Source organism: Hemiscyllium ocellatum, chromosome 1 (assembly GCF_020745735.1).
Source record: "Hemiscyllium ocellatum isolate sHemOce1 chromosome 1, sHemOce1.pat.X.cur, whole genome shotgun sequence".
Classification (NCBI taxonomy): Eukaryota; Metazoa; Chordata; class Chondrichthyes; order Orectolobiformes; family Hemiscylliidae; genus Hemiscyllium; species Hemiscyllium ocellatum.
The window spans coordinates 19765952-19790551 of record NC_083401.1 but is presented as its reverse complement, the minus strand read 5'-3'; the positions used below and the strand labels follow the sequence as shown (position 1 = coordinate 19790551).

Genomic DNA, 24600 nt, shown 5'->3' with positions numbered 1-24600 from the left:
GCGGGGGAGGGGGAGAGAGGGGAGAGAGAGGGGGAGAGAGGCGGGGGAGGGGGGAGAGAGAGAGAGGGGGAGAGAGGCGGGGGAGGGGGGAGAGAGAGGGGGAGAGAGGCGGGGGAGGGGGGGAGGGAGAGAGAGGGGGAGAGAGGCGGGGGAGGGGGGAGAGAGAGGGGGAGAGAGGGCGGGGGAGGGGGGAGAGAGAGAGGGGAGAGAGGCGGGGGAGGGGGGAGAGAGAGGGGAGAGAGGCGGGGGGGAGGGGGGAGGAGAGAGAGGGGGAGAGAGGAGGGGGAGGGGGGGAGAGAGAGGGGAGAGAGGAGGGGGGAGAGAGGCGGGGGAGAGAGGATGGGGGAGAGAGTGGGTGGAGAGAAGGGGGAGGGGGGAGAGAGAGGGGGAGAGAGGGGGGGGAGGGGGGAGAGAGAGGGGGAGAGAGGGGGGGGAGGGGGGAGAGAGAGGGGAGGGGGGAGAGAGTGGGGAGGGGGGAGAGAGGAGGGGGAGAGAGGAGGGGAGAGAGGGGGGAGAGAGAGGGGGGGGGGGCGGGGGGAGAGAGAGAGGGGGAGAGAGGGGGGGAGGGGGCAGAGAGAGGGGGAGAGAGAGGGGGGGGGAGGGGGAGAGAGAGGGGGGGGAGGGGGGGAGAGAGAGAGGGGGGAGAGAGAGGGAGAGGGAGATCCCCAACTTATCAGCATCACCTACTTCACACTCACGTGCTCACACCAAATCTTCACCAACTTGCACTTCCAAAGCAGACTTGAACTGGAGTGAGAACGTACTCATTTTAAGGTCTGTGAGGCCACTCAGTAAGTTAGAGGGAAAGATGAGCCTCATGGAATCATATGTGTGCACGGCCCAGACCATCACGGAAGCCAGAGTCAAGAATCAGAGTGGTGCTGGAAAAGCACAGCAGGTCAAGCAGCATCTGAGGAGCAGGGAAAATAAATGGACGTTTCAGGCAACAGCCCCTCATCGAGCCAGAGTCAAGATTAGAGTGGTGCTGGAAAAGCACAGCAGCTCAGGGAGCATCCGAGGAGTGGGGGGGGGTGAAATCGACGTTTCAGGCAACGGCCCTTCATCAGGAAGGAGTAGTGCACATACTAAGTGATGAATTCCTGATGAAGGGCTGTTGCACGAAACGTCGATTTTTTTTTCCCCTCTGTTCCTTGGATGCTGCCTGACCTGCTGTGCTTTTCCAGCACCACTCTAATCTCGATTCTGATCTCCAGCATCTGCAGTACTCACTTTTGCCATCACAGAAGCCATTCTCCCATCCTCGGACTACATTTACACAAAGGATGCCAGCATCGTCAGAGACCCCACCCCCACCCGGTAATGATCTCCTACAATCCCTTCCATCAGGCAGAAGACACATGCACCAACAGGGTCAAGAACAGGTTCTTCACAACTGTTATTATACCAATGAATGGACTCTAACTTCAAATAATCATAGAATCCCTATAGTGTGGAAACAGGCTCTTTGACTCAACAAAGCCACACTGACCCTTCTATGAGTAACCCACCCAGATGCATTCCTCTACCCTATTATCCTATGTTTACCCCTGACTAATGCACCTAACCTACACATCTCCAAACACTATAGGGCAATTTAGCATGTCCAATTCACCTAACCTGCACATCTTTGGATTGTGGGATGAAACTGGAGCACCCGGCGGAGACACCGGGGGAATGTGCAAACTCCACACAGTAAAAAATGAGGTCTGCAGATGCTGGAGATCACAGCTGCAAATGTGTTGCTGGTCAAAGCACAGCAGGCCAGGCAGCATCTCAGGAATAGAGAATTCGACGTTTCGAGCATAAGCCCTTCATCAGGAATAAGAGAGAGAGAGAGCCAAGCAGGCTAAGATAAAAGGTAGGGAGGAGGGACTAGGGGGAGGGGCGATGAAGGTGGGATAGGTTAAAGGAGGTCTGTGCAGAGGAGATGACCTGGGGGGTGCAGTGAGAGAGGGACTCACTGAAATCCTTGTAGAGGGAGGAAGAGAGCTTCTTCAAGGAAGGCAGCTGTGCTTTGACCGGCAACACATTTGCAGCTGTGATCTCCAGCATCTGCAGACCTCATTTTTTACTCGAAGATTTTAACCTACTGCGAATCCTCTTACAAGGATGCCTTCCTTGAAGAAGCTCTCTTCCTCCCTCTACAAGGATTTCAGTGAGTCCCTCTCTCACTGCACCCCCAGGTCATCTCCTCTGCACAGACCTCCTTCCACCTATCCCACCTCCATCGCCCCTCCCCCTAGTCCCTCTCCCTACCTTTTATCTTAGCCTGCTTGGCTCTCTCTCTCTTATTCCTGATGAAGGGCTTATGCTCGAAACGTCGCAAACTCCACACAGACAGTTGCCCGAGGCTGGAATCAAACCTGAGTCCCTGGCACTATGAGGCAGCAGTGCTAACCACTGTAGGTAGAGTGAAAAGCTTTGTTATGCAAGGCAGATCATAACATACAAGAACATACAGATCATCGGGTGCTTGGACAGAATGAGGTATACAGGTTACACTGCACAGGAGATGCACAAAGCAAGATCAACATAAACTATGTCAACATTATTTGACGTTAGAGAGGTCCATTCATCAGTCTGATAACAGCAGGGAAAAAGCTGTTCCTGAAGAGAGAGAGAGTGTGTGTGTGTGTGTTTCTGACTCTTCTACCTGATGGAAAAAGTTGTAAGGTAGCATTTCTGAGGTCGAAGGATTTTTGCGCCCTGTTAAAAGAAAACAAACGCAGATGCTGGAAGCCCTAAACAAAATGCAGCTGTCTCTCTCTCCCTCTGACTCTGTCTCTATCTCTCTCTCTCTCTCTGTGTCACTTTGTCTCTCTCTCCCCCACACACACACATTCAAGTACAAATCCTGACACACCTGACATGTACAAGTGCACATTTGATTTGATTTATTATTGTCACACGTACCAAAGGTACAGTGAAAAGTTTTGTTTTGTGTGCACTACAGACAGGTCATACCATACAAAATGCATAGGGGAAATAGAACAGAGTGAAAAATACAATATTAACATAGCAGAGAGGAGTGAGATCAACATTAAATTTAAAATTTGTGAGGTCCATTTAGATGCCATTCAGGTCCGTTCACATGCCTGACTGACATATAAAGCACAGTTCTGAAGACATGTCACTGAACCCGAAATGTTTTAATTCTGCTTTCTCTCCACAGCTGCCGCCAGACCTGCTGGGTTTTTTTATTCCAAAGCACGTTCTGTCTTTATTTCTGATTTCCAGCATCTGCAGTTCTTTTTTTGTGTAAAGCACAAACTTTTATTTAATGCACATGCACAAGCTGAGATATATCCATAACACACATTTTTCAGCACAGACTTCTGCTTAACCAGTGCAGGCAGAGATACATGCTTACCCCAAACATATACACAGGCATTTGCTTAACACGCATATACGTACAAGCAGGTATACAGGACAGACACCTACTGAACACACTCCGCATAGGCAGAAATACATGCTTAGTACACAAGTGCTGGCACATGCTTCTTAAAATGCAGACACATGTAGGCAGAAATACATGCTTAACACACGTACAGGCAGAGGTATATTTTCAACACACAACAGAAAAAATTAAACACATTCATACAGACATGCTCAACACACACATGCAAGTGCAGCCACATGCTAAGACCAGGTACGTATTTTACACACACGCATACAAGCACAAAATGTTGACACTTTGTATAAATAGGAGAAAGTGGAACAGTCCATCTTCCTCAGCTACACTGGCACCACCCCCCACCTTTTCCTCCGCTACATCGATGATTGTATAGGCGCTACCTCGTGCTCCCACGAGGAGATTGAACAGTTCATCCACTTTATTAAAACCTTCCACCCTGACATCAAATTTACTTGGACCGTCTCAGACTCCTCCCTCCCCTTCCTAGACTTCTCCATTTCTATCTCGGGTGACCGTCTCAACACAGACATTTACTACAAACCGACCGACTCCCACAGCTACCTAGATTACACCTCCTCCCACCCTGCCCCCTGTAAAAACGCCATCCCATATTCCCAATTCCTTTGCCTCTGCCGCATCTGCTCCCAGGAGGACCAGTTCCACTACCGAACAACCCAAACGGCCTCCTTCTTCAAAGACCGCAATTTCTCCTCCGACGTGATCGACAATGCTCTCCACTGCATCTCCTCCATTTCCTGCACCTCCGCCCTTGAACCCCGCCCCTCCAATCGCCACCAGGGCAGAACCCCACTGGTCCTCACCTACCACCCCACCAACCTCCGGATACATCGTATCATCCACCGTCATTTCTGCCTCCTCCACCACCAGGGATATATTTCCCTCCCCACTCCTATCATCGTTCCGGAAAGACCACTCCCTCCGCGACTCCCTCGTCAGGTCCACACCCCCCACCAACCTCACCTCTGCTCCCGGCACCTTCCCCTGCAACCGCAAGAAATGCAAAACTTGCACTCAAACCTCCCCCCTCTCACCTCCCTCCAAGGCCCCAATGGATCCTTCCATATCCGTCGCAAATTCACCTGCACCTCCACACATATCATTTACTGTATCCACTGCACCCGATGTGGTCTCCTCAACATTGGGGATACAGGCCGCCTACTTGCAGAACATTTCAGGGAAACCTCTGGGACACCCAACGACCAACCCAACCACCCCATGTCTGAACACTTTAACTCTCCCTCCCACTCCCCCAAGGGCATGCAGATCCTTGGCCTCTTCCATCGCCAGACCCTGAAGACACGATGCCTGGAGGAAGAGCACCTCATCTTCCGCCTAGGAACCCTCCAACCACATGGGATGAATGTAGATTTCTCCAGCTTCCTCATTTCCCCTCCCCCTACCTTATCTCAGTCCCAACCACCGGATTCAGCACCGCCCTCTTGACCTGCTATCTTCTTCCCGACCTCTCCGCCCCCACCCTCACCCTCACCTCCTTCCACCTATCATATTCCCAACCCCCCTACCCTTTATCTCAGCCCGCTTGGCACACCAGCCTCATTCCTGAAGAAGGGCTTATGCCCAAAACGTCGATTCTCCTGTTCCTCGGATGCTGCCTGGCCTGCTGTGTTTTTCCAGCACCACATTTTTCCACTTTGTACAAATACACAAAAAGGAACAAAAGTATATAAATGTGGAGCAATAAATACAAGCAGGCTCAGACAAAAGGAAATAATACAGATTAGTAGAAATCAAATGTAATGGGTGAGCACAGTGGCTCAATGGTTAGTACTGCTGGCTCACGGCACCAGGGACCTGGTTTGATTCCAGTTTTGGTGACCCTCTGTGTGGAATTTGCATGGACTCCCTATGTCTGCGTGGGTTTCCTCTGGGTGCTTCGACTTCCTCCCAGAGTCCAAAAATGTGCAGGTTTGGTGGATTGGCAGTGTGAAATGCAGGGTTATGGGGATAAGGTAAGTCTGGGTGGGATGCTCAGACTCACCTTATCCCAATTTTGCTCATGTATTTACAAGAATCTATCATTCAAAAAATATGTATACTTTCATAACACAGTGGACTACGTGAAGCATATCTCGCTGTAAGAACTTGTTACATTGTCTAAATGTAGATCATTACTAAAATTAAGCAAGTTTTTCCATTTGTTTGGAAGCTAAGCTACAATTTATTAGCAACTTTTCTATTATTCATTATTAGGAAAAACAATTTTCAGCCTCGTTATGTTATTTAAATTAGTATATGAAAACATTTTGTAGAAGAGTGAGGAACAATACAGTATAGGGTATGAAGGACTTAACTTATATAGCAAGATTAGAGAAGCTGGGATTGTTCTTCATGAGAAGATAAGTGGTGATTAATACAGTCATAGAGACATAATCCATTGACTCAAACTGTACTTCCCGCTGCCTCAGGAAAGAAGCCAACATAATCAAAGACTCTCTTCCACTCTCTCCCATCTGGCAGAAGGTACAAAAGTTTGAAAACACGTACCAACAGATGAAGAATAACTTCTTCCCCACTGTTATAAGACTTTTGAACAGACCTTGTATGCAAGAATTGATCTTTCTCTGCATCTTCTCTTTCGCTGTAACACTATATCCTGCATTCTGTTCTATTACCCTGTTGTACTTATATTAGGAATGATTTGCTTGGATAGTACACAAAACAATACTTTTCACTGTATCTCAGTACAAGCAACAATAATAAATCAAATCAAATCAAATAAAGAATATTTTTGATCCGTAAAGCAATCTTACTAGTCCCAATTTTCCATTCCATTCCCTTCCCTTCCCTTAAATTCACATCCAATTTCTTATTGTAATCATTGACGTTCTGCTTCTGCCACGAGATGGATAGTATCTTCCAGTCATTACTACTCGCCAGTGGAAGATGTACTTCCTTACGTTGCCCTGCATTTCTTAACTAAAAACCTACATCTGTATTTCCTGGTAGCTTATCCACAATCTAGTGAGGACATATTGTTTTCCCTGATCTAACACTGTTGTAATCTTATAAACCGCCAATTAATTTCTCCTCAATTTCCTTTTCTCCATTGAAAATCAACCTTATGTGCTTCAAATGAACCTAAAATCCTTTATCCTTGAAACTGTACTGGCAATTCCTTTCTGCATCCTGACATGTAAAACACATCATCAGAATTACAAGGGGTTTTGGTAAAGCCAATAAAGGGAAACTGTTTCAACTGGAGGGGGGATTTTAGTTAAAGGATTTAAGGTAATTGGCACAAAGAACCAGAAAGGAGATGAGGAAAGTTTTTATGCAATGAATTCTTATTATCTAATTCAATGCCTGAAAAGGTAGTGGAAACAGATTGTGTAGAAATTTTTAAAAGGGCACTGGATATGTACTTGAAAATTAATAATTTGAAGATTAGATTCCCTACAGCATGGAAACAGGCCCTTCGGCCCAACAACTCAACCCGACCCTCCGAAGAGTAACCCATCCCCCTCTGACTATTTCACCTAACACTATGGGCAATTTAGCATGGCCTGTTCACCTGAACTGCATGTCTTTGTGACTGTGGGAGGAAACCCACACAGACACGGGGAGAACGTGCAAACTCCACACAGACAGTCACCCGAGGTTGGAATTGAACCTGGGACCCTGGAGCTGTGAGGCAGCAGTGCTAACCACTGAGCCACCGTGCCACCCAGATGTATGGGGAAAGAGCAGTCAAACTAATTAGACACCTCTTTCAGCACAGGTGCAATGGACTAAATGGTCTCTGAATGTATTGTATGGATCTGTGGACTGATTGTCCAAACATGAAAACACCATTAGCTGAAAACAAAGAAACTGAAATAACATATAATTATAGTAGCAACTATACAGGAACTTTCAAATGACAAGAAACATGACAGCCAAATCAGGAGCTGTGAAAATGGGGAGAGGTATTCCAGATCTAATATCTCCTGTTATTTTTGAATGTTTAATGGTGTTATGAAGAGTCGAGAGTGAGGTGCTGGAAAAGCACAGCAGATCAGGCAGCATCTGAGGAACAGGAGAATTGACATTTTGGGCATAAGCCCTTCATCAGGAATGAGGCTTGTGGGTCGGGGCTTCGAGATACATGGGTGGGGTTGCAGGGAGGTAGCTGGGAAAGTGATAGGTGGATGAAAGTGAGGGGGGCGGCGCGGTGGCACAGTGGTTAGCACTGCTGCCTCACAGCGCCTGAGACCCGGGTTCAATTCCCGACTCAGGCGACTGACTGTGTGGAGTTTGCACGTTCTCCCCGTGTCAGCGTGGGTTTCCTCTGGGTGCTCCGGTTTCCTCCCACAGTCCAAAGATGTGCGGGTCAGGTGAATTGGCCATGCTAAATTGCCCGTAGTGTTAGGTAAGGGGTAAATGTAGGGGTATGGGTGGGTTTCGCTTCGGCGGGTCGGTGTGGACTTGTTGGGCCGAAGGGCCTGTTTCCACACTGTAAGTCTAATCTAATCTAGATCAGAGGGGGCAGTGATAGATGGGTTCGGAAGGCGGTGTCGAGTTGGAGGCTTGGGACTGGGATAATGTAGGGGAGGGGAAATGAGGAAGCTTTCGAAATCTACATTTATCCCGTGTGGTTGTAAAGTCCCAAGGCGGAATATGAGGCGTTCCTCCTCCAGGCGTCGGGCAGTAATGATTTGGTGTTAGGAAGATGCGGGTACGTTGTACCTTTAAGAAAGTGAAAAACCAGTCGAACTACCTGACAGCACCAAGTGTTCTGAAAAAAAAGTAATGTAACATTTGGCCGAAAAACTCAATTAGCTGGTTGCCTGGAGACAAAAACAAATTCAAATTCGGCCAATCAGTTTAAATTATACCCCAAAATACCAACCTATATTCAAGTTTGAGTTGAGTGTATTGGAAATATTAAAAGCCAATGACACAATCCGATGTTTTAGGGATATAAAACCAGGGAAGATTGAACACTTGGGAGGAGAAGCGACAAGCCATCAGCATGTAAAGACTGCCTGAAAAATAGCTCTCTTAAAGATACCTTTATCAATCAGGAGCCAGTGAAGCAGAATCCCCAAGAAGAAGAAAGGAAGACAGGAATATAGAGAGGAATCAAAAGCTACCTGATTTTGAGATAAGAAGCTTTGTTTTGCAAATCTTAATCGGGACTTATATCGAACTAGTGTTATAGAAGGAAATAGAAGGGAATATAAAAGATTGGTCAGCGGAAGGAGTTGTAAATGGTTGTTGGTTAATTATTCTCTGTTCTGCTTTTAAGAAATAAAATTGTTACTTTTACTTTAATGAGTTCTTGGCCTCTCGCATTTTCAGAGATTACTGCACGGGATATATCTTTTCTGTGTTGCTGGGTTAAATTAAGTAGGAGGATTTACCCCGTGTCGTAACAGTGGCATCTTCATAACACTGAGAAAATCTAGCTCATTAAATCCTAGACAGATAAAGCAGAAGAGGAGGCCTTTTGGCTCTGTGTGCTTACATTAGAATTATTATTTTATAATAGAATTTGAGCATTTTTAAAATTAAATTAAGGACTCAGTATAAAGTCTGTGGTGTGTACGTTGTTGGTGAATTTTAATGAAGAAAACTCTTTGCCTCTTTGATCTCCCTAAACAGGACACTAACATCACGAAAATGAGTTGGGTAATTGTACCTAAAATCTTAATCCAGGTTGCTCCAATATATTAGCATTTTCATAGAATCCTTACAGTTAAGATAGAGGCCATTCAGCCTCAAATCTACCCCAATTCTCCAAAGAGCATCCCACCCAGACTCAGCCCCCTACCCTATCCCTGTAACCAAACATTTACCATGACCAGGAGAAAGTGATGACTGCAGATGCTGGCGATCAGAGCTGAAAATGTGTTGCTGGAAAAGCGCAGCGGATCAGGCAGCATCAAAAGAGCAGGAGAATTGACATTTCGGGCATGAGCCCTTCTTCAGGCTCATGCCCGAAATGTCAATTCTCCTGCTCTTTGGATGCTGCCTGACCCGCTGTGCTTTTCCAGCAACACATTTTCAGCATTTACCATGACCAGCCCACGTAAACTGCACATCTTTGGACTGTAGGAGGAAACCAGAGCACACCCTGCAGAAACCCACACAGACACAGGAAGAACATGCAGACTCCACACGGACAGTCACCCAAGGCTGTAACCGAACCTCGGTCCCTAATGCTGTGAGGCAGCGATGCTAACCACTGAGCCCCGTGTCACCCCGCTACCCTACTTTAAAGAATTTTTTGTAGGCTGTGTTTCTGACTGTTTTCAATGGAGACAACCTTCAACAATATTGATGGGCAAATGATTTCTGTTACCTGCCTTCCATTCAGTGTAGTGCTGCTCTGTCATATGATTCATGTTTCCTCATAGGTGTACTTTCCACAGTCGGAAGGTGGCTTTGTACAGCATCATTCTCCCAGATTCTATGCCACAATGAGTGGCATTAGATTTATTGGAAATTTAACAGTTAGAAAGTGTCTGACTGATGAATGTGACCTGAGGGAGGGATATGATTCAGCATTGTAATAGTTTCTTGTGTTTCATCAGTCTCAGTGACTCACTTTTCAAGTTCGCAAATGAGAAGTAATCAATTTCCTGAGGGCTGCCTGTGATCATGAGCCTGTAACCCAGCATGGAGTAAATATCTTCAGGAGAATAGAAGCCAAAATTGAAGAGAAAAGTGCCCTGTAGGTTTTTTTAATATAATGAATTTAGCAGAATGGGCAGGTTTTATGACTGACATCTGAGTTCAGTGTTACTTCAGTGGGAGTTTTAGTCTGTGCATTCTGAAATTCTCAATGTTTTGATTCCAGTTTTAATTGCTGAAGTGGTCAAGTTTCATTTCCCCAAGCTGGTTGAGATGCACAACTATACACCAGCCAATTCAACACAGCAGAAACTGAACAACTGGGCTCATCTGAACAGGTAACAGCACAATATCACCAAACAATGCATGAAAGAAAGAATATTGATTGGCATAGTATATTAAAGCAATTTCTTCATGTTGTGGGGGCTTGGGGGATGAGATGTTGCATTGTTTAATTGAAGAACATTTCACGAATTCTGAGCTAGTTGACAGCCTTGACAGGCTGGATACAGAGATGTTGACCCCATTCTCGGGTAAACTTAGAACTGAGGCAACGGTTTAAAATAAGGTGGTCTCACATTTTCTTTCAGAGGCCCATCAGTCCTGGGAATTCTCTTTCCCAAAAAACTGTGATCGCTGGGTTACTGAACATATTTAAAGCTGAATTAGACATCATTTTGATTGACAAGAGAATCAAGGGTTCCATTCAGGAGTTTGGCTCAGGAAGGAAAGTGGATTTAAGGCTACAGTCAGTTCAGCCGTATTGTTACTGAATAGCGGAGCAGGCTTGATGGCCTAAGTGACTTTCTGTTGCTTATATTTCTTCTCGTCATTGCTCCTGCTGCTGACCTCCATTGTCATCTCTTTTTAGCCAGGTTTTCTTTGTGTCTCTGGATACAGTATGTCTCACCTATCTACCACTTGCTGTTAAAACCTTTGCCTCAAGGGAGGACAGTGGGTAACCTTAATGCCACCTGTGATTGCCTGCATATACCAGACATTGCTCCCTGCTACTTCAGCTCATCAGGAAATTGTGAGCTCATTCAAGGCTGAGGTTAGCATTTTTTATGTCACCACTCCAGGTTGCTCACAGCACTTTTCTCATGGACTGAAATAGGCAAAGGACTATTTTAAAAGCCAAGAATTGTGGTAGGGATTACAACATTTTTAAAAAGTGAACTACAAACTCATTGTAAGTGATGTTTACAATTCTGCTTGCTCAAGTAGTGTTAGAAGGTTAGTTGCAGATGAGTGGCACCAAGGGGTATGCACAAAGTGAGAGGTGTTGGTCAGAAAGTTTCAGTCCTAGATCTGAATGGTTCAACCACTTCAAGAGGCATTCCTGCACAATATTACAGGGTCTGGTGAACCAGCTAATACTGATACAGAAATAGCTGATAAATTCCCTGCCTATTTGAAGAGAGCCATTAAAGAAGATGGCTGGTCATCAAAATCAGTTTGTTAATGTTGACTAGATGGAACCTTTTTAGAAATGTATATCACAAAGAATTAACATGTTGAAAAAAAGAACACAAGACAGCGCCAGCTTCCAAAGGGTTACTTAACTGTTCTGCTTAGTGGGAACACTGCAGAAGTTTAAGGCTGCAGTGGTGTTACAGTCCAAGATACCATCAAGGGGTTACTACAAGGAGTATCTGTTTGGTGCTGAAACAAGATAGTCTGATGGAGTACCTGAAAATGCGAAGGTGCTTTTCCTGCCACCCAACATAACTTTATCGATACAGCCATTGGATCAGGGAGCAGCAATCACATTCAATGCTTGAGAACCTTCTCTCAATTCATCAGGGCAACAGATCTGTGAGTCTGCTGTCAGCGAAGGAATTTTGGCATAGTTGCATAATCCTTAAGGCCATTAACCCTAATATTACTGAATCATGAGATGTTGTTACATTGTCATGTTTGAACGATGTGTGATGGAAATTCTGGCCCAAGTGGCCAAGAAGAATTATATGATGCTGTCCCTGAGATTCATCTTGAAATCATAACAATGGTGAGGCAGGCTACCTTTGATTAAGTCGATGTGGTTGACATGCTGGAATTGTTTACACCTCAAAAAGAGAATTGTCCAAGGAGGACGTAATAATACAGATAGAGAGTCAACAAGCTGAATAGATCAACTCTAATATGAGAGGTCCGTTCTTTAAGAACAAAGAACAATACAGCAAGCCTGGACCACCAAGTTTTAACCTTCCATTCTAAAACTGTCTTCGCTTATGGGATCCGTATCCCTCTATTCCCTTCCTATTCATTTATTCGTCCAGGTGTTTCTCGATTTCTGCTGTTGTGTCTGTTTCCAGCACTTTTTCTGGTAACACGCTCCAGACACTTGCCATCCTTTGCGTGCAAAACTTGTCTCGCACATCTTTTTTAAACTTCTCTCGTACCTTGAACCTGTGTCCCCAAGTAATTGACCCCTCCACTCTATCCACTCTATCCATACTTTTCACAATCTTATAAACTGTGATTAGGTGCCCCTTAACTCCTGCTTTCCAGTGAAAACAAACACAGTCTATCCAACCTTTCTTCATCACTAAAATCCCCCACACCATGCAACATCCTGGTATACTTTTTCTGTACCCACTCCAAAGCATCCACATCCTTCTGATTGGTGACCAGAACTGTACACAATATTCCAAGTGTGGCCTAACTAAAGTTCTACAAAGTTGCAGCATAACCTGCCTATCCCTATACTCAGTGCCCCTTCCAATGAAAGCAAACATGCCATAGGCCTTTTTTACAACCTGATCTACCTGTGCTGCCACCTTCAGTGATCTGTGCACCTGCACACCCAGATCTTCCCCATGGGAGACTGATTAGCAAGGTTAGATCTCATGGAATACAGGAGGAACTAGGTATTTGGATACAGAACTGGCTCAAAGGTAGAAGCCAGTGAGTGGTGGTGGAGGGTTGTTTTTCAGACTGGAGGCTTGTGACCAGTGGAGTGCACAAGGATCGGTGCTGGGCCCTCTACTTTTTGTCATTTACATAAATGATTTGGATGCAAGCATAAGAGGGACAGTTAGTAAGTTTGCAGATGACACCAAAATTGGCAGTGTAGTGGACAGCGAAAGGGTTACCTCAGATTACAACAGGATCTGGACCAGATGGGCCAATGGGCTGAGAAGTGGCAGATGGAGTTTAATTCAGATAAATGCGAGGTGCTGCATTTTGGGAAAGCAAATCTTAGCAGGACTTATACACTTAATGGTGAGGTCCTAGGGAAAACAGGCTGGGGCTGTTTTCCCTGGAGCGTTGGAGGCTGAGGGGTGACCTTATAGAGGTTTACAAAATTATGAGGGGCATGGATAAGATAAATAAACAAAGTATTTTCCCTGGGGTCAGGGAGTCCAGAACTAGAGGGCATAGGTTTAGGGTGAGAGGGGAAAGATATAAAAGAGACCTAAGGGGCAACTTTTTCATGCAGAGGGTGGTACGTGTATGGAATGGGCTGCCAGGGAATGTAGTGGAGTCTGGTACAATTGCAACATTTAAGAAGCATTTGGATGGGTATATGAATAGAAAGGGTTTAGAGGGATATGGGCCAGGTGCTGGCAGTTGGGACTAGATTGGGTTGGGATATCACAGCTGAAAATGTGTTGCTGGTTAAAGCACAGCAGGTTAGGCAGCATCTCAGGAATAGGGAATTCGACGTTTCGAGCATAAGCCCTTCATCAGGAATGGGGATGCGGGATCCCCTGATGAAGGGCTTATGCTCGAAACGTCGAATTCCCTATTCCTGAGATGCTGCCATTCCTGATGAAGGGCTTATGCTCGAAACGTCGAATTCCCTATTCCTGAGATGCTGCCTAACCTGCTGTGCTTTAACCAGCAACACATTTTCAGCTGTGATCTCCAGCATCTGCAGACCTCATTTTTTACTCTTGGGATATCAGATTGGCATGGGTTGGACTGAAGGGTCTGTTTTCATGCTGTACATCTCTATGGCTCTATGACTCTCTACATATCAATACTCCTAAGGGTTCTCCCATTCATGTATAATTTCCTCCTGTAAATGTGTTGCTGGTCAAAGCACAGCAGGCCAGGCAGCATCTCAGGAATAGAGAATTCGACGTTTCGAGCATAAGCCCTTCATCAGGAATAAGAGAGAGAGCCAAGCAGGCTAAGATAAAAGGTAGGGAGGAGGGACTAGGGGGAGGGGTGATGGAGGTGGGATAGGTGGAAGGAGGTCAAGGTGAGGGTGATAGGCCGGAGTGGGGTGGGGGCGGAGAGGTCAGGAAGAGGATTGCAGGTTAGGAGGGCGGTGCTGAGTTGAGGGAACCGACTGAGACAAGGTGGGGGGAGGGGAAATGAGGAAACTGGAGAAATCTGAATTCATACCTTGTGGTTGGAGGGTTCCCAGGCGGAAGATGAGGCGCTCCTCCTCCAGCCGTCGTGTTGTTGTGTTCTGCCGGTTCCTCCTGTACTTGACTTTCTAAAAGCATCACTTCACATTTGGCTCGTTTAAACTCCATCTGCCATTTTTCTGCCCATGCCTCCAACTGATGTATAATCTGCTGTATCTTCTGATAATCCTCCTCACTATCTGCAATTCCACCAATCTTTGTATCATCCTCAAAGTTACTAATTAGACAAGTGACATTTTCCTCCAAATCATTTATGTAGATCATGAACAACAGAGGACCCAGTACTGATCCCTGTGGAACACCACTAGTCACAACTCTCCATTCCAAAAAGCATTCTTCCACCGCTACACTCTGTCTCCTATGACTAAGCCAGTTCTGAATCCATCTTGCCAGCCCATCCCTGATAACAGTGACATCACCTTTTGTACCAGTCTGCCATGAATGACCTTGTTAAAGCTTTACTGAAGTCTATGTAGACGTCAACTGTTTTACCCTCATTAGTCATTTCTGTCAACTCCTTGCAAAACCCGATCAAGTTAGTGAGGCATGACCTTGCCCACAGAAAACCATGCTGTCTATCATGAATAAGTCCATTTACCTCTAAATGGATATAGATTTTGTTCCTGAGAATCTTTTCCAATAATTTCCCTACCATGGTGTGAGGTGTGTAATTTCCAGGATTCTTTCTGCTACCCTTAAACAATGGGACAACATTGGCAATTCTCTCGTCCTCAACTGTGGCCAGAGGATACAAAGATGTCTGTAAATGTTCCAGCAATTTGTTCTCTTGCTTCCCTCAATATTCTGGATTGGATCCCATCAGCACCTGGGGATTTATCTATCTTAATACTTTTTAAGACCAATAAGGCTGATAACAGGAGGGAAGAACCCGTTCTTGAATCATGAGCTTCCTAAGGTATCAATGTTAAAGCCAGTGTTAGGCTGAAACACCACTCTCTTGAGTTTTGTCAATGAATCAAGTGTAAAAACTTCCCAACTCAAGTAAGAAGCAATGGAAATGAACCCGAAAAGAGAGGACAGTGCCAAAATGAACAGGGAAATCAAAGCCATTAACTGTAATTCAAGTAGTTTAGAGGGTCAGTTTTTGTTCTATTTGTACAGGAGGGTTTTCTGACACAATATGCAGACAGGTCAACAAGGGGTGATGCCATATTGGATTTGGTACTGAGGAATGAAAGCGGCCAGGTATTAGAGTTGAAGGTGGGTGAGCACTTTGGCGATAGCGACCATAAATCGTTTCCAATAATAATGGGCAGGAATAGGTATATACCACAGGAATTGAGGTATAACTGGCGGAAGAGCAAATATGATATGATTAGGCAACATTTAGGATGCATAGCATGGAGAAGGAAACTGCAGGGGATGGACACACTTGATAAATGGAGCTAATTCAAGGAACAGATTCTATGGGTCCTCGATAAATATATACCTATCAAGCAGGGAGGTAGTTGTTGAGAGAAGGAGCCATGGTTTACTAAAGAAGTTGAATCTCTTGTCAAGAGGAAGAAGACGGCTTATGTAAGGATGAGGCATGAAGGCTCAGTTCGGGGGGTTGAGAGTTATCAGTTAGCCAGAAAAGATCTGAAGAGAGGGCTAAGAAAAGCCAGGAGGAGGCATGAGAAGTTGTTGACAGATAAGATCAAGGAAAACCCTAAGGCCTTGTACAGTTATATCAGGAATAAAAGAATGACCAGAGTAAGATTAGGTTCTGGATTAGTGGTGCTGGAAGAGCACAGCAGTTCAGGCAGCATCAAAGGAGCATGGAAAATTGACGTTTCCATTTCGTGAAATGTCGATTTCACTGCTCCTTGGATGCTGCCTGAACTGCTGTGCTCTTCCTGCACCACTAATCCAGAATCTGGTTTCCAGCATCTGCAGTCATTGTTTTTACCAGAGTAAGAGTAAGGGCCAATCAAAGATAGTAGTGGAAAGTTGTGTGTGGAATGTAAGTACTGGGCTTAATGAATACCTTGCCCTTTTCTAATACGAATACTGACGAAGCATTAGTGAGAATACAGAGATACCAGCTACTAGATTAGATGGGATTGAGGATGACAAAGAGGAGGTTTTAGCAATTTTGGAAGATCTGAAAATAGATCTGAGCTGAATGGGATTTATCCTCGGATTCTCTGGGAAGTTAGGAAGGAGATTGCAGAGTCTTTGGCTTCGATCTTTATGTTATCATTGTTGACAGGAGTAGTGCCAAAAGACGAGGATACCAAATGTTATTCCCTTGTTTAAGAAGGGGAGTCGGGACAACCCTGGTAATTATAGGTCAGTGAGCCTTACTTTGGTTGTGGGTAAGATGTTGGAAAAGGTTACAAGAGATAGGATTTATAATCATCTGGAAAGGAATAATTTGATTAGGGATGGTCAACACAATTTTGTGAAAGGTAGATTGTGCCTCACTAACCTTATTGAGTTCTTTGAGAAGGTGACAAAACAGGTGGATGAAGGTAAAACAGTTGATGTGGTGAATATGGATTTCAGTAAGGCATTTGTTTAGGTTCCACACGGTAGGCTTTTCCACAAAATACAGGGTTTTGGAATTGAAGGTAATTTAGCGGTTTGAATCAGAAATTGGTTGATAGGAAATGTGCATCCTGGAGCTCAGTTACCACAGATGTGCCGCAAGGATCTGTTTTGGGGTCATTGCTGTTTGTAATTTTTATAAATGATCAGGGTGTGGGCGTAGAAGGATGGGTTAGTAAATTTGCGGATCACACTAATGTAGGCAGAGTTGTGGATAGTGCCAAAGGATGGTGTGGGTTACAGAGGAAAATAGATAAGATGCAAAGCTGGGCTGAGAAGTGGCAAATGGAGTTTAATGCAGAAAAGTGTGAGCTTCGTTTTACCTCGCTCTGCCTGCTTTGCTCCCTGTCTCTGTCACAGGGTTTGTTTCTGAGCAGACACACACTTGTGTGTAAGGGACCTGCAGCATTGCTGAAGCCTTTCCCTGCTGCTGCTTCACTTGAGAGAGTGAGCACTTGCTATGTCCGCTCCCTGTAAAGGAGCTTAGGCAGCAGCATACCGCACAACCCACCCCCATGCTGTCTGTTTTCAACTCTCCACATTTCCAGCCATTTCTCCCCAATGGGACTCCAGAAAAAAATGAAGTAACTGGCAACCAGACTACACACCAACAGCAAGACTGCTGCTTCCTTTGTTGGGTGAGTCTTAAAACACACACACCTTTGCCCTATACAGGACAATGTTGCAGAGACCATCCGGGGGAGGGAGGGCTTAGGGTACACCCCTGTGTAGAACTCCAGGGAAAGTGTTGGGGGAGAGAGACAGTGAAGGAGGTCAGTCATTTGGAGTTTGTGCCTGGAATCCCATCGATGTCCTGGACTGTTCTCAGCAACATTTCAGTGAGCCAAGTTCATTTTTAATCATTGTAAACAAAAGATGCGATCAGTGTTAAAACACCTCTTTGATCTAATGTTTCTATCAGGACCTTGAGATCTCCTTTGGATAATCCGAAATTTGGATAATTGACATTCGGATAATCGCGGTTCCTCTATATATCAAATCAAATCAAAACTTCACTTAGAGCTGTATTACTTAAAGTCACAGTTTTCAGGAAGACAGCTGCAGCTGCAAGTGAGGGATTGCTGCAGCAGGCACTCTCCAATGGCCATGAAATTTTACCAGCAGCGTTTGGGGCCCAAAGTGCCTGGGGCTCATAAACTCATTGCAGGTGAGTGCAGATCAGGTGGCTGCAATGCCATGAAAATGAGATGCAATCCCGTGGTAAGGATACAATTTACTGACCCTGAAGTCACTGGATTGTTGCAGTGCAGAAGAAGGCCTGCAAGTACAAATTCACCCCATAAAATATATGTGTGCATGTGGGCCTTTGTCTGTCTGTGTGTGTGTCTGTCTGGGTTGGGGGTTGTGAGTGTGAGAAAGTGTATGTGTGTGTATGCAGTGAGTGCAGAGTGTCTTAAGCCTGTGAAGGGGGTGCATGTGTGAGTTGGGTGTGTGTGTCTGTCTGTGTGCCCGTCTGTGTGTATGTGTGTCCATGTGTATAGGAGTGCCTCTGTGTGTGTAGGAGTATCTGTGTGTGTGTGTATAGTGCAATGTTGGTCACCTGTAATGTGACATGAACCCAAGGTCCCAGTTGAGGCCCTCCCTATGGGTACCGAACGTAGCTATCAGACTCTACTCGGCCACGTTTCTCTGCTGCCTGTGCTGAAGTCCACCTTGGAGGATGGTTACACCCTACCTGGAAACAGCCATTATTATGGAAGAGATAGTGTTGGGCAAGCTAATGGAGCTAAGAATAGACAAGTCTCCTGGCCCTGATGGAATGCATCCCAGGGTACCAAAAGAGATGGCAAGAGAAATAGCAAGTACACTGGTGGTAATTTTCCAAACTTCGCTGGACTCTGGGGCAGGCCCAGCATATTTGTAAACAACAAATGTGATGCTACTGTTTAAAAAAGGAGGTAGAGAAAAGATGGTGATTTGTAGACCAATTATTTTAACCTCTGCAGTGGGGAGGATGCAAGGAAGAAATAGCAAGGCATCTCGATACAAATTGTCCCCTTGTCAAATGCAGTATGGGTTCATGAAAAGCAGGTCATGCTTAACAAATCTTTTGGAATTCTATGAAGACATTACGAGCAAGGTGGACAACAGGGACCCAGAGGATGTGATGTATCTAAATTTCCAAAAGGTCTTTGACAGGGTGCCGCAAGAGAGGCTACTGCAATAGGTAAAGATGCATGGTGTTATGGGTTAAGTATTAGCATGGATAGAGGATTGGTGACTGACAGGAAGCAAAGAGTGAGGATAAATGAGTGCTTTTCTGGCTGGCAGTCAGTGACTAGTGGTGTGCCTCTGGCATCGGTATTGAGACCACAATTACATAATTTGGAGTTGAGGACCATGTGTAGTGTGTCAAAGTTTGCTGATAACACTAAGATGAGTGGCAGATCAAAGTGTGCAGAGGACTGTGAAACTTTGCAGAGGAACATAGATACTTGAAGTGAGTGGGCAAAGGTCTGGCAGATGGAGTACGATGTTCGTAAATGTGAAGTCCCCCTTTAGTAGGAGTAACAGTAAAAAGAATGGTAAAAAGCAGCAGCATGTTGCTATGCAGAGGGATCTGGGTGTCCTTGTACATGAATCACAGAGGGTTGGTCTGCAGGTGCAACAAGTAATTAGGAAGACATATGGAATTTTGTCCTTCGTTGCTAAAAGGATTGAATTTAAAAGCAGGGAAGTTATGTAGCAGCTGTGCTTGTGAGGCTATACCTGGAGTACTGTGTACAGTTTTGGTCTCCTTACTTGAGAAAGGATGTCCTGGCACTGGAGGGGGTACAGAGGAGGTTCACTCGGTTGATTCTGGAGTTGAATGGGGTGAGCTTATGAGGAGAGACTGAGTAGACTGGGATTATATTCATTGGAATTTAGAAGGATGAGGGGGGATCTTACAGAAACATAAAATTATGAAGGGAAAGGATAAGATGGAAGTAGAGAGAATGCTTCCAGTGGCAGGTGAAACCAAGGCGAGAGGGCACAGCCTCAAGGTTAGAGGGAGCAGATTTTGGACTGAATTGAGAAGGAACTTCTTCACCCAGAGGGTTGTAAATCTATGGAATTCCCTATCCCAGTGAAGTAATTGATGCTACTTCAGTAAATGTGTTTACAGCTAAGAGATTTGTTTTTATAATAAAGGAATTAAGGAATGTGGTGAGCAGGTGGGTAAGTGGAGCTGAGTCCAGGAAAAGATCAGCCATGATCTTATTGAGTGGCAGAGCAGGCTCGAGGGGTCAGATGACCTACTCCTGCTCCTAGTTCTTAAGTTCTTGAGAGATAACAGTTTGTCCCTTGCTACTCTCCAGTTCCAACTTCTCTAATATATCTTCACATCTGAAGTTCCTCATCCCTGAAAATATTTTCCTGAACCTCTTCTACAAAATGTCCTATGCATTCACATCTTTATGAAAGTATAGAACCCATAACTCCACAATATTCCAGCTGATGTCCAACTAGTGTCATATACATGTATAATGTAACCTGCTTGCTTCTGTACTCTATGCGCATATTAATAAAGCCAGAAGGGGAGACTGTGATGTCATGACAGTAGCTAGAACTCAAGACCTGCTATCAATATTCTGGGTGAATGAGATCAAATCCCACCATCATAGATTGTGAACTTTGAATTTAGTAAAGGTCTCAAATAGATAATTGGCTAATTGGTGACCATGTAACCACTGCTAATTGCCACTAAAAACTGATATGCTTCACTACTGTCCTGCAGGGAATGAAATCTACCATCCCTACCTGGTCTGATCTCAGTGTAACTCCCATAGTAATGTGGATGACAATGTGAATTCCCTCTGGGCAATAAGGGATGGGCAAATGTAACTGTCCTCTATGTAACTCTATCTGTCCTGACACTTTTAGTGACTATACAAACAAGTTTTCCTGCTTTTCCTCATCCCTTCAGGTAGCAGTATATTGAAGTACAGTTATGAATCGCAGTGGGAAGTAGCAGCAAGTGGAGATGGATACTGTAGGGCAGCACAGATTCTTTTCAAAAACAGGTTCTTTTAAAACTTCAAGCCAGCTAGTGATAGGCATGGAAGTTGGATATAAGAACCACTTTCAAATTTTAGCAGTAGACACTCATTAAATTCTATTAAAAAAAAGCTTTACTGAAATTTTGTTTTAAATTCATGGTAAGCATTGCAATTGGTAGATTACTTTTTTTTACTAGTTATCAAGTTGGACTCCAGATTTACGTGTATCACTTGGATGATTACAGTTATATAAAAGTGTGGTGTTGAGTTTAAAACTGATTCCTCAAAACATTAGGACTAATCGTTAAGGGTTAATTGGACATGATTTAATAAAGTAGAAAAATACATGAAAGACCAGGCCCAGTGTAAAACCAGCCTGGTTTGGTTGGAAGGTAACTGCATGACCCTGGCTGTCTGGGGAAAGGTTTTTTGAAGGATGTTACTATACACCTATGGAACAGGTGGGCCTCCTTGTCCAGGGCTAGGGATGCTACTGCTGTGTCATAAAAGTTAACATGAAGTCCCTGAAGGTGGTTTTCAACTTGTCTTCTGTACAGTGGAAGGTATGAAAAAGCCCTGAAAATACTACGAAATAGTGATACAGCATGTTGGAATAATATTAATACCAAAGTGTTAATACTTTGTCCCATTCATTGGACTTCCACCATTGGGTTGGGGTTCGCGAGACCGGTGCTGGAGAAATCTGTGACAGAACTCCGAGTGCTGTTGTCATTGATAAACAAGTGAGTCTCATACAACCTTCCTGTCTACGTATATTCCAGTAACTAAACCATTTAGCGTCAATATATATCAATGGGATAAAGTAACAATTATTAATTCATTTCTGTATTGAATATTTTAATCCAGTAAATATATATTGAAGTGCACATATCTTTTGGTAATCAAACCTTGAAGAACCCATTTGATACTTTCAGCCCAACAATGCAAAAAGACAAACAAGTCCTTTAATCGAGGAGATAACAACCAATAGAGTAGAACATAGTAGCTTTTTATTTAGCATTTCTACCATACACAACTGATACAGTAAAAATGCGACAGCATCCCTCCAGGACTGAGGGTGTTACATGGACAGCACAAACTACACACTCATACATGGCATAAAGTGTATAAGAAGTGCAAAACATGCAAGTTACACTGTATTAGAAGAATGATAAATAATAAACATTTTTCTAATATAAATTTGAATTATCACTGGTCTATTAATCCAGAAATCAGATTTTATTCTGGGGACTCCGATTCAAATCCTGCCTTAGGAGCTGGTGGAATTTGAATTCAATAAAAAAAACTGGGAAAAAGAAATCATCACCTGATCTGACTTACATGTGACTCCTCCTGACAATTTCTCAAGACCCATAGCAACGACTCTTAATTGGTTGACTTTTAATTGCATTCTGGGCAATTTGGGATAGGCAATACATGCTGGTCCAGCCAGTGATGCCCTCATCCTGTGAATGAATTTTAAAAATGGGAAGTGATGACTTAGTGATATTATTGCTCCACCATTAGTCTGGAGACCCAGGTTTGAATCCCGCTGTAGCAGATGATGAAATTTGAATTTGACAAAAATCCAGAATTAAGAGTCTGATGATAACCATGAAACGATTGTCAGAAAAATGTCATCTGGTTCACTGATATGGACATTAGGGATGGGCAATAAATGCTGGGTGGCTAGCAATGCTCATATCTTGTGAATGAATGCAGAAATAATTGAGCTTGTTCAAGCAGAGCATGTTTCAATCTGATAAAGACAGTGGGCTGAATTTTCCATGAGGCATACTCTGGACAGAAAAATCATTTTCAGGTTGTGAACTTCAAGCTTCCCAGCTTCTGACATTGAGATAGGCTCTAATGCAATAAAGGGTACGTCGGGTTCCAAGTGATTGATTGTGATAGGGGACTCTCAATCAGAGGCACAGACAGGTGTTTCTACAGCCAGCCGCGAAAAATCAGAATGGTGTGTTGCTTCCCTGGTGCCAGGATCAAGGATGTGTCAGAGATGGTGCAGAATATTCTCAAAGGGGAGAGTGTTATGAAGATGAGGGTGTACCTTTAGGAGAGTTTCAAGCAGCAGAACTACCAGACACAGCACAAAGTGTTCTCAATAAGGTAACTATTCAAACAAATTTGAGTTCAAATTTACAGATAACTGCATGGGATAAATCTTTTCAGCATTGCTGGTATTAAATGAAGCAGGAGAGTTTAATCCATATCGTAACAGTTAAAATTCGACTTTTAAAACCAGGCAGCTGTAGGTTCTTGTCTTCAGATCTTCCTGTGTCTTTTCTCCTTGTAAGGAATTTTTGCGTCACAGGTTATTGATCGAAAAAGGTAATTTTAAGAGAGATATTTTTCAAGCAGTCTGTTACATGTTTGGACTTGGCAGTTTTCCTCTCAACTGTTTAATTTTCCCCAGGTCTTATACCCCAGAGCATCAGATTGTGTCCTTGGCTTTTAAGGTTGCCAACGTACTCAGTTCAAACTGGATTAGAGTTTGATATTTTTCAGGGTATAATTTAAACTGATTGGTCAAATTCGAATCTGTTTTTATCTCCATGCAACAAGCTAATCGAGTTGTTCGACTGAGTGTTATATTGTGACCTTATTGAGAACACTTGGTGCTGTGTCCAGTAGTTCTGATGCTTTTAAATCTCTTAAAGGTATACCCACATCTTCATAACAGAGAGGGACCAGCAGGAGGTCATTGCACTCATTGGAACCAACAACAAAGGAAGGGAAAAGGATGAGATTCTGAAAGGAGAATGTAGAAAGTTAGGCAGGAATTTAAAAGAGGTCCTCAAACATAGTAATATCTGGATTACTCCTGGTGCTATGAGGTAGTGAGGGTACGAATAGGAGGATAAAGCAGATGAGTGTGTGGCTGAGGAGCTGGCGCGTGGGAGAAGGATTCACATTTTTGGATCATTAGAATCTCTTCTGGTGAAGAAGTGACCTGTACAAGAAGGATAGATTGCATCTGAATTGAAAGGGGACTAATTTACTGGCAGGAAGATTTGCTCAAGCTTCTCAGGAGGATTTAAACTAATAAGATGTGGTGGCGGGGGGAGGGGGAGAGGAGGCGGGTTCGGGGGGTGGGAGACCCCAGGGAAGTAGTGAGGAAAGAGAGCAGTCAGAGGCTGGAACAGTTGGGAAAAGAAGTGAATCAAACAGTCAGGGCAGGAAGGAACAAAGAGAGAACAAGGTAGGACTGATGAATTAAACTGCTTTTATTTCAATGCAAGGGGCCAAACAGGGAAGGCAGATGAATTTAGGGCATGGTTCAGGACTGGAACTGGGATATCATAGCAATTACAGAAATGTGGCTGAGGGATGGACAGGACTGGCAGCTTAATGTTGCAGGATGCAAATGGTATAAGAAAGATAGAAAGGGGGGGGGGAGGCAATAGAGGAGAAAAAGTGGCATTTTTGATAAGTGATAGTGTTACTGCTGCACTTAGGGAGGATATTCCTGGGAATACATCCAGGGAAGTTATTTGGGTGGAACTGAAAAATAAGAAAGGGATAATAATCTTTTTGGGATTGTATTATAGACCTCCTAATAGTCAGCAAGAAATTGAGAAACAAATTTCTAAGGAGATTTCAGTTATCTGTAAACATAATAGGGTGGTTA

At 44.2% G+C, this 24600-nt stretch overlaps 1 protein-coding gene across 1 annotated transcript in view; it reads left to right on the top strand.

Annotated features, from left to right (window-relative positions):
• Positions 1 to 24600, top strand: part of LOC132820864 (sperm flagellar protein 1-like) — a 77333-nt gene that overhangs the window by 6099 nt on the left and 46634 nt on the right. The window contains exon 2 of the mRNA XM_060833219.1: positions 10239 to 10350. Within this exon, the coding sequence (XP_060689202.1) occupies positions 10239 to 10350 (112 nt within the window). The remainder of the gene's footprint in view (positions 1 to 10238; positions 10351 to 24600) is intronic.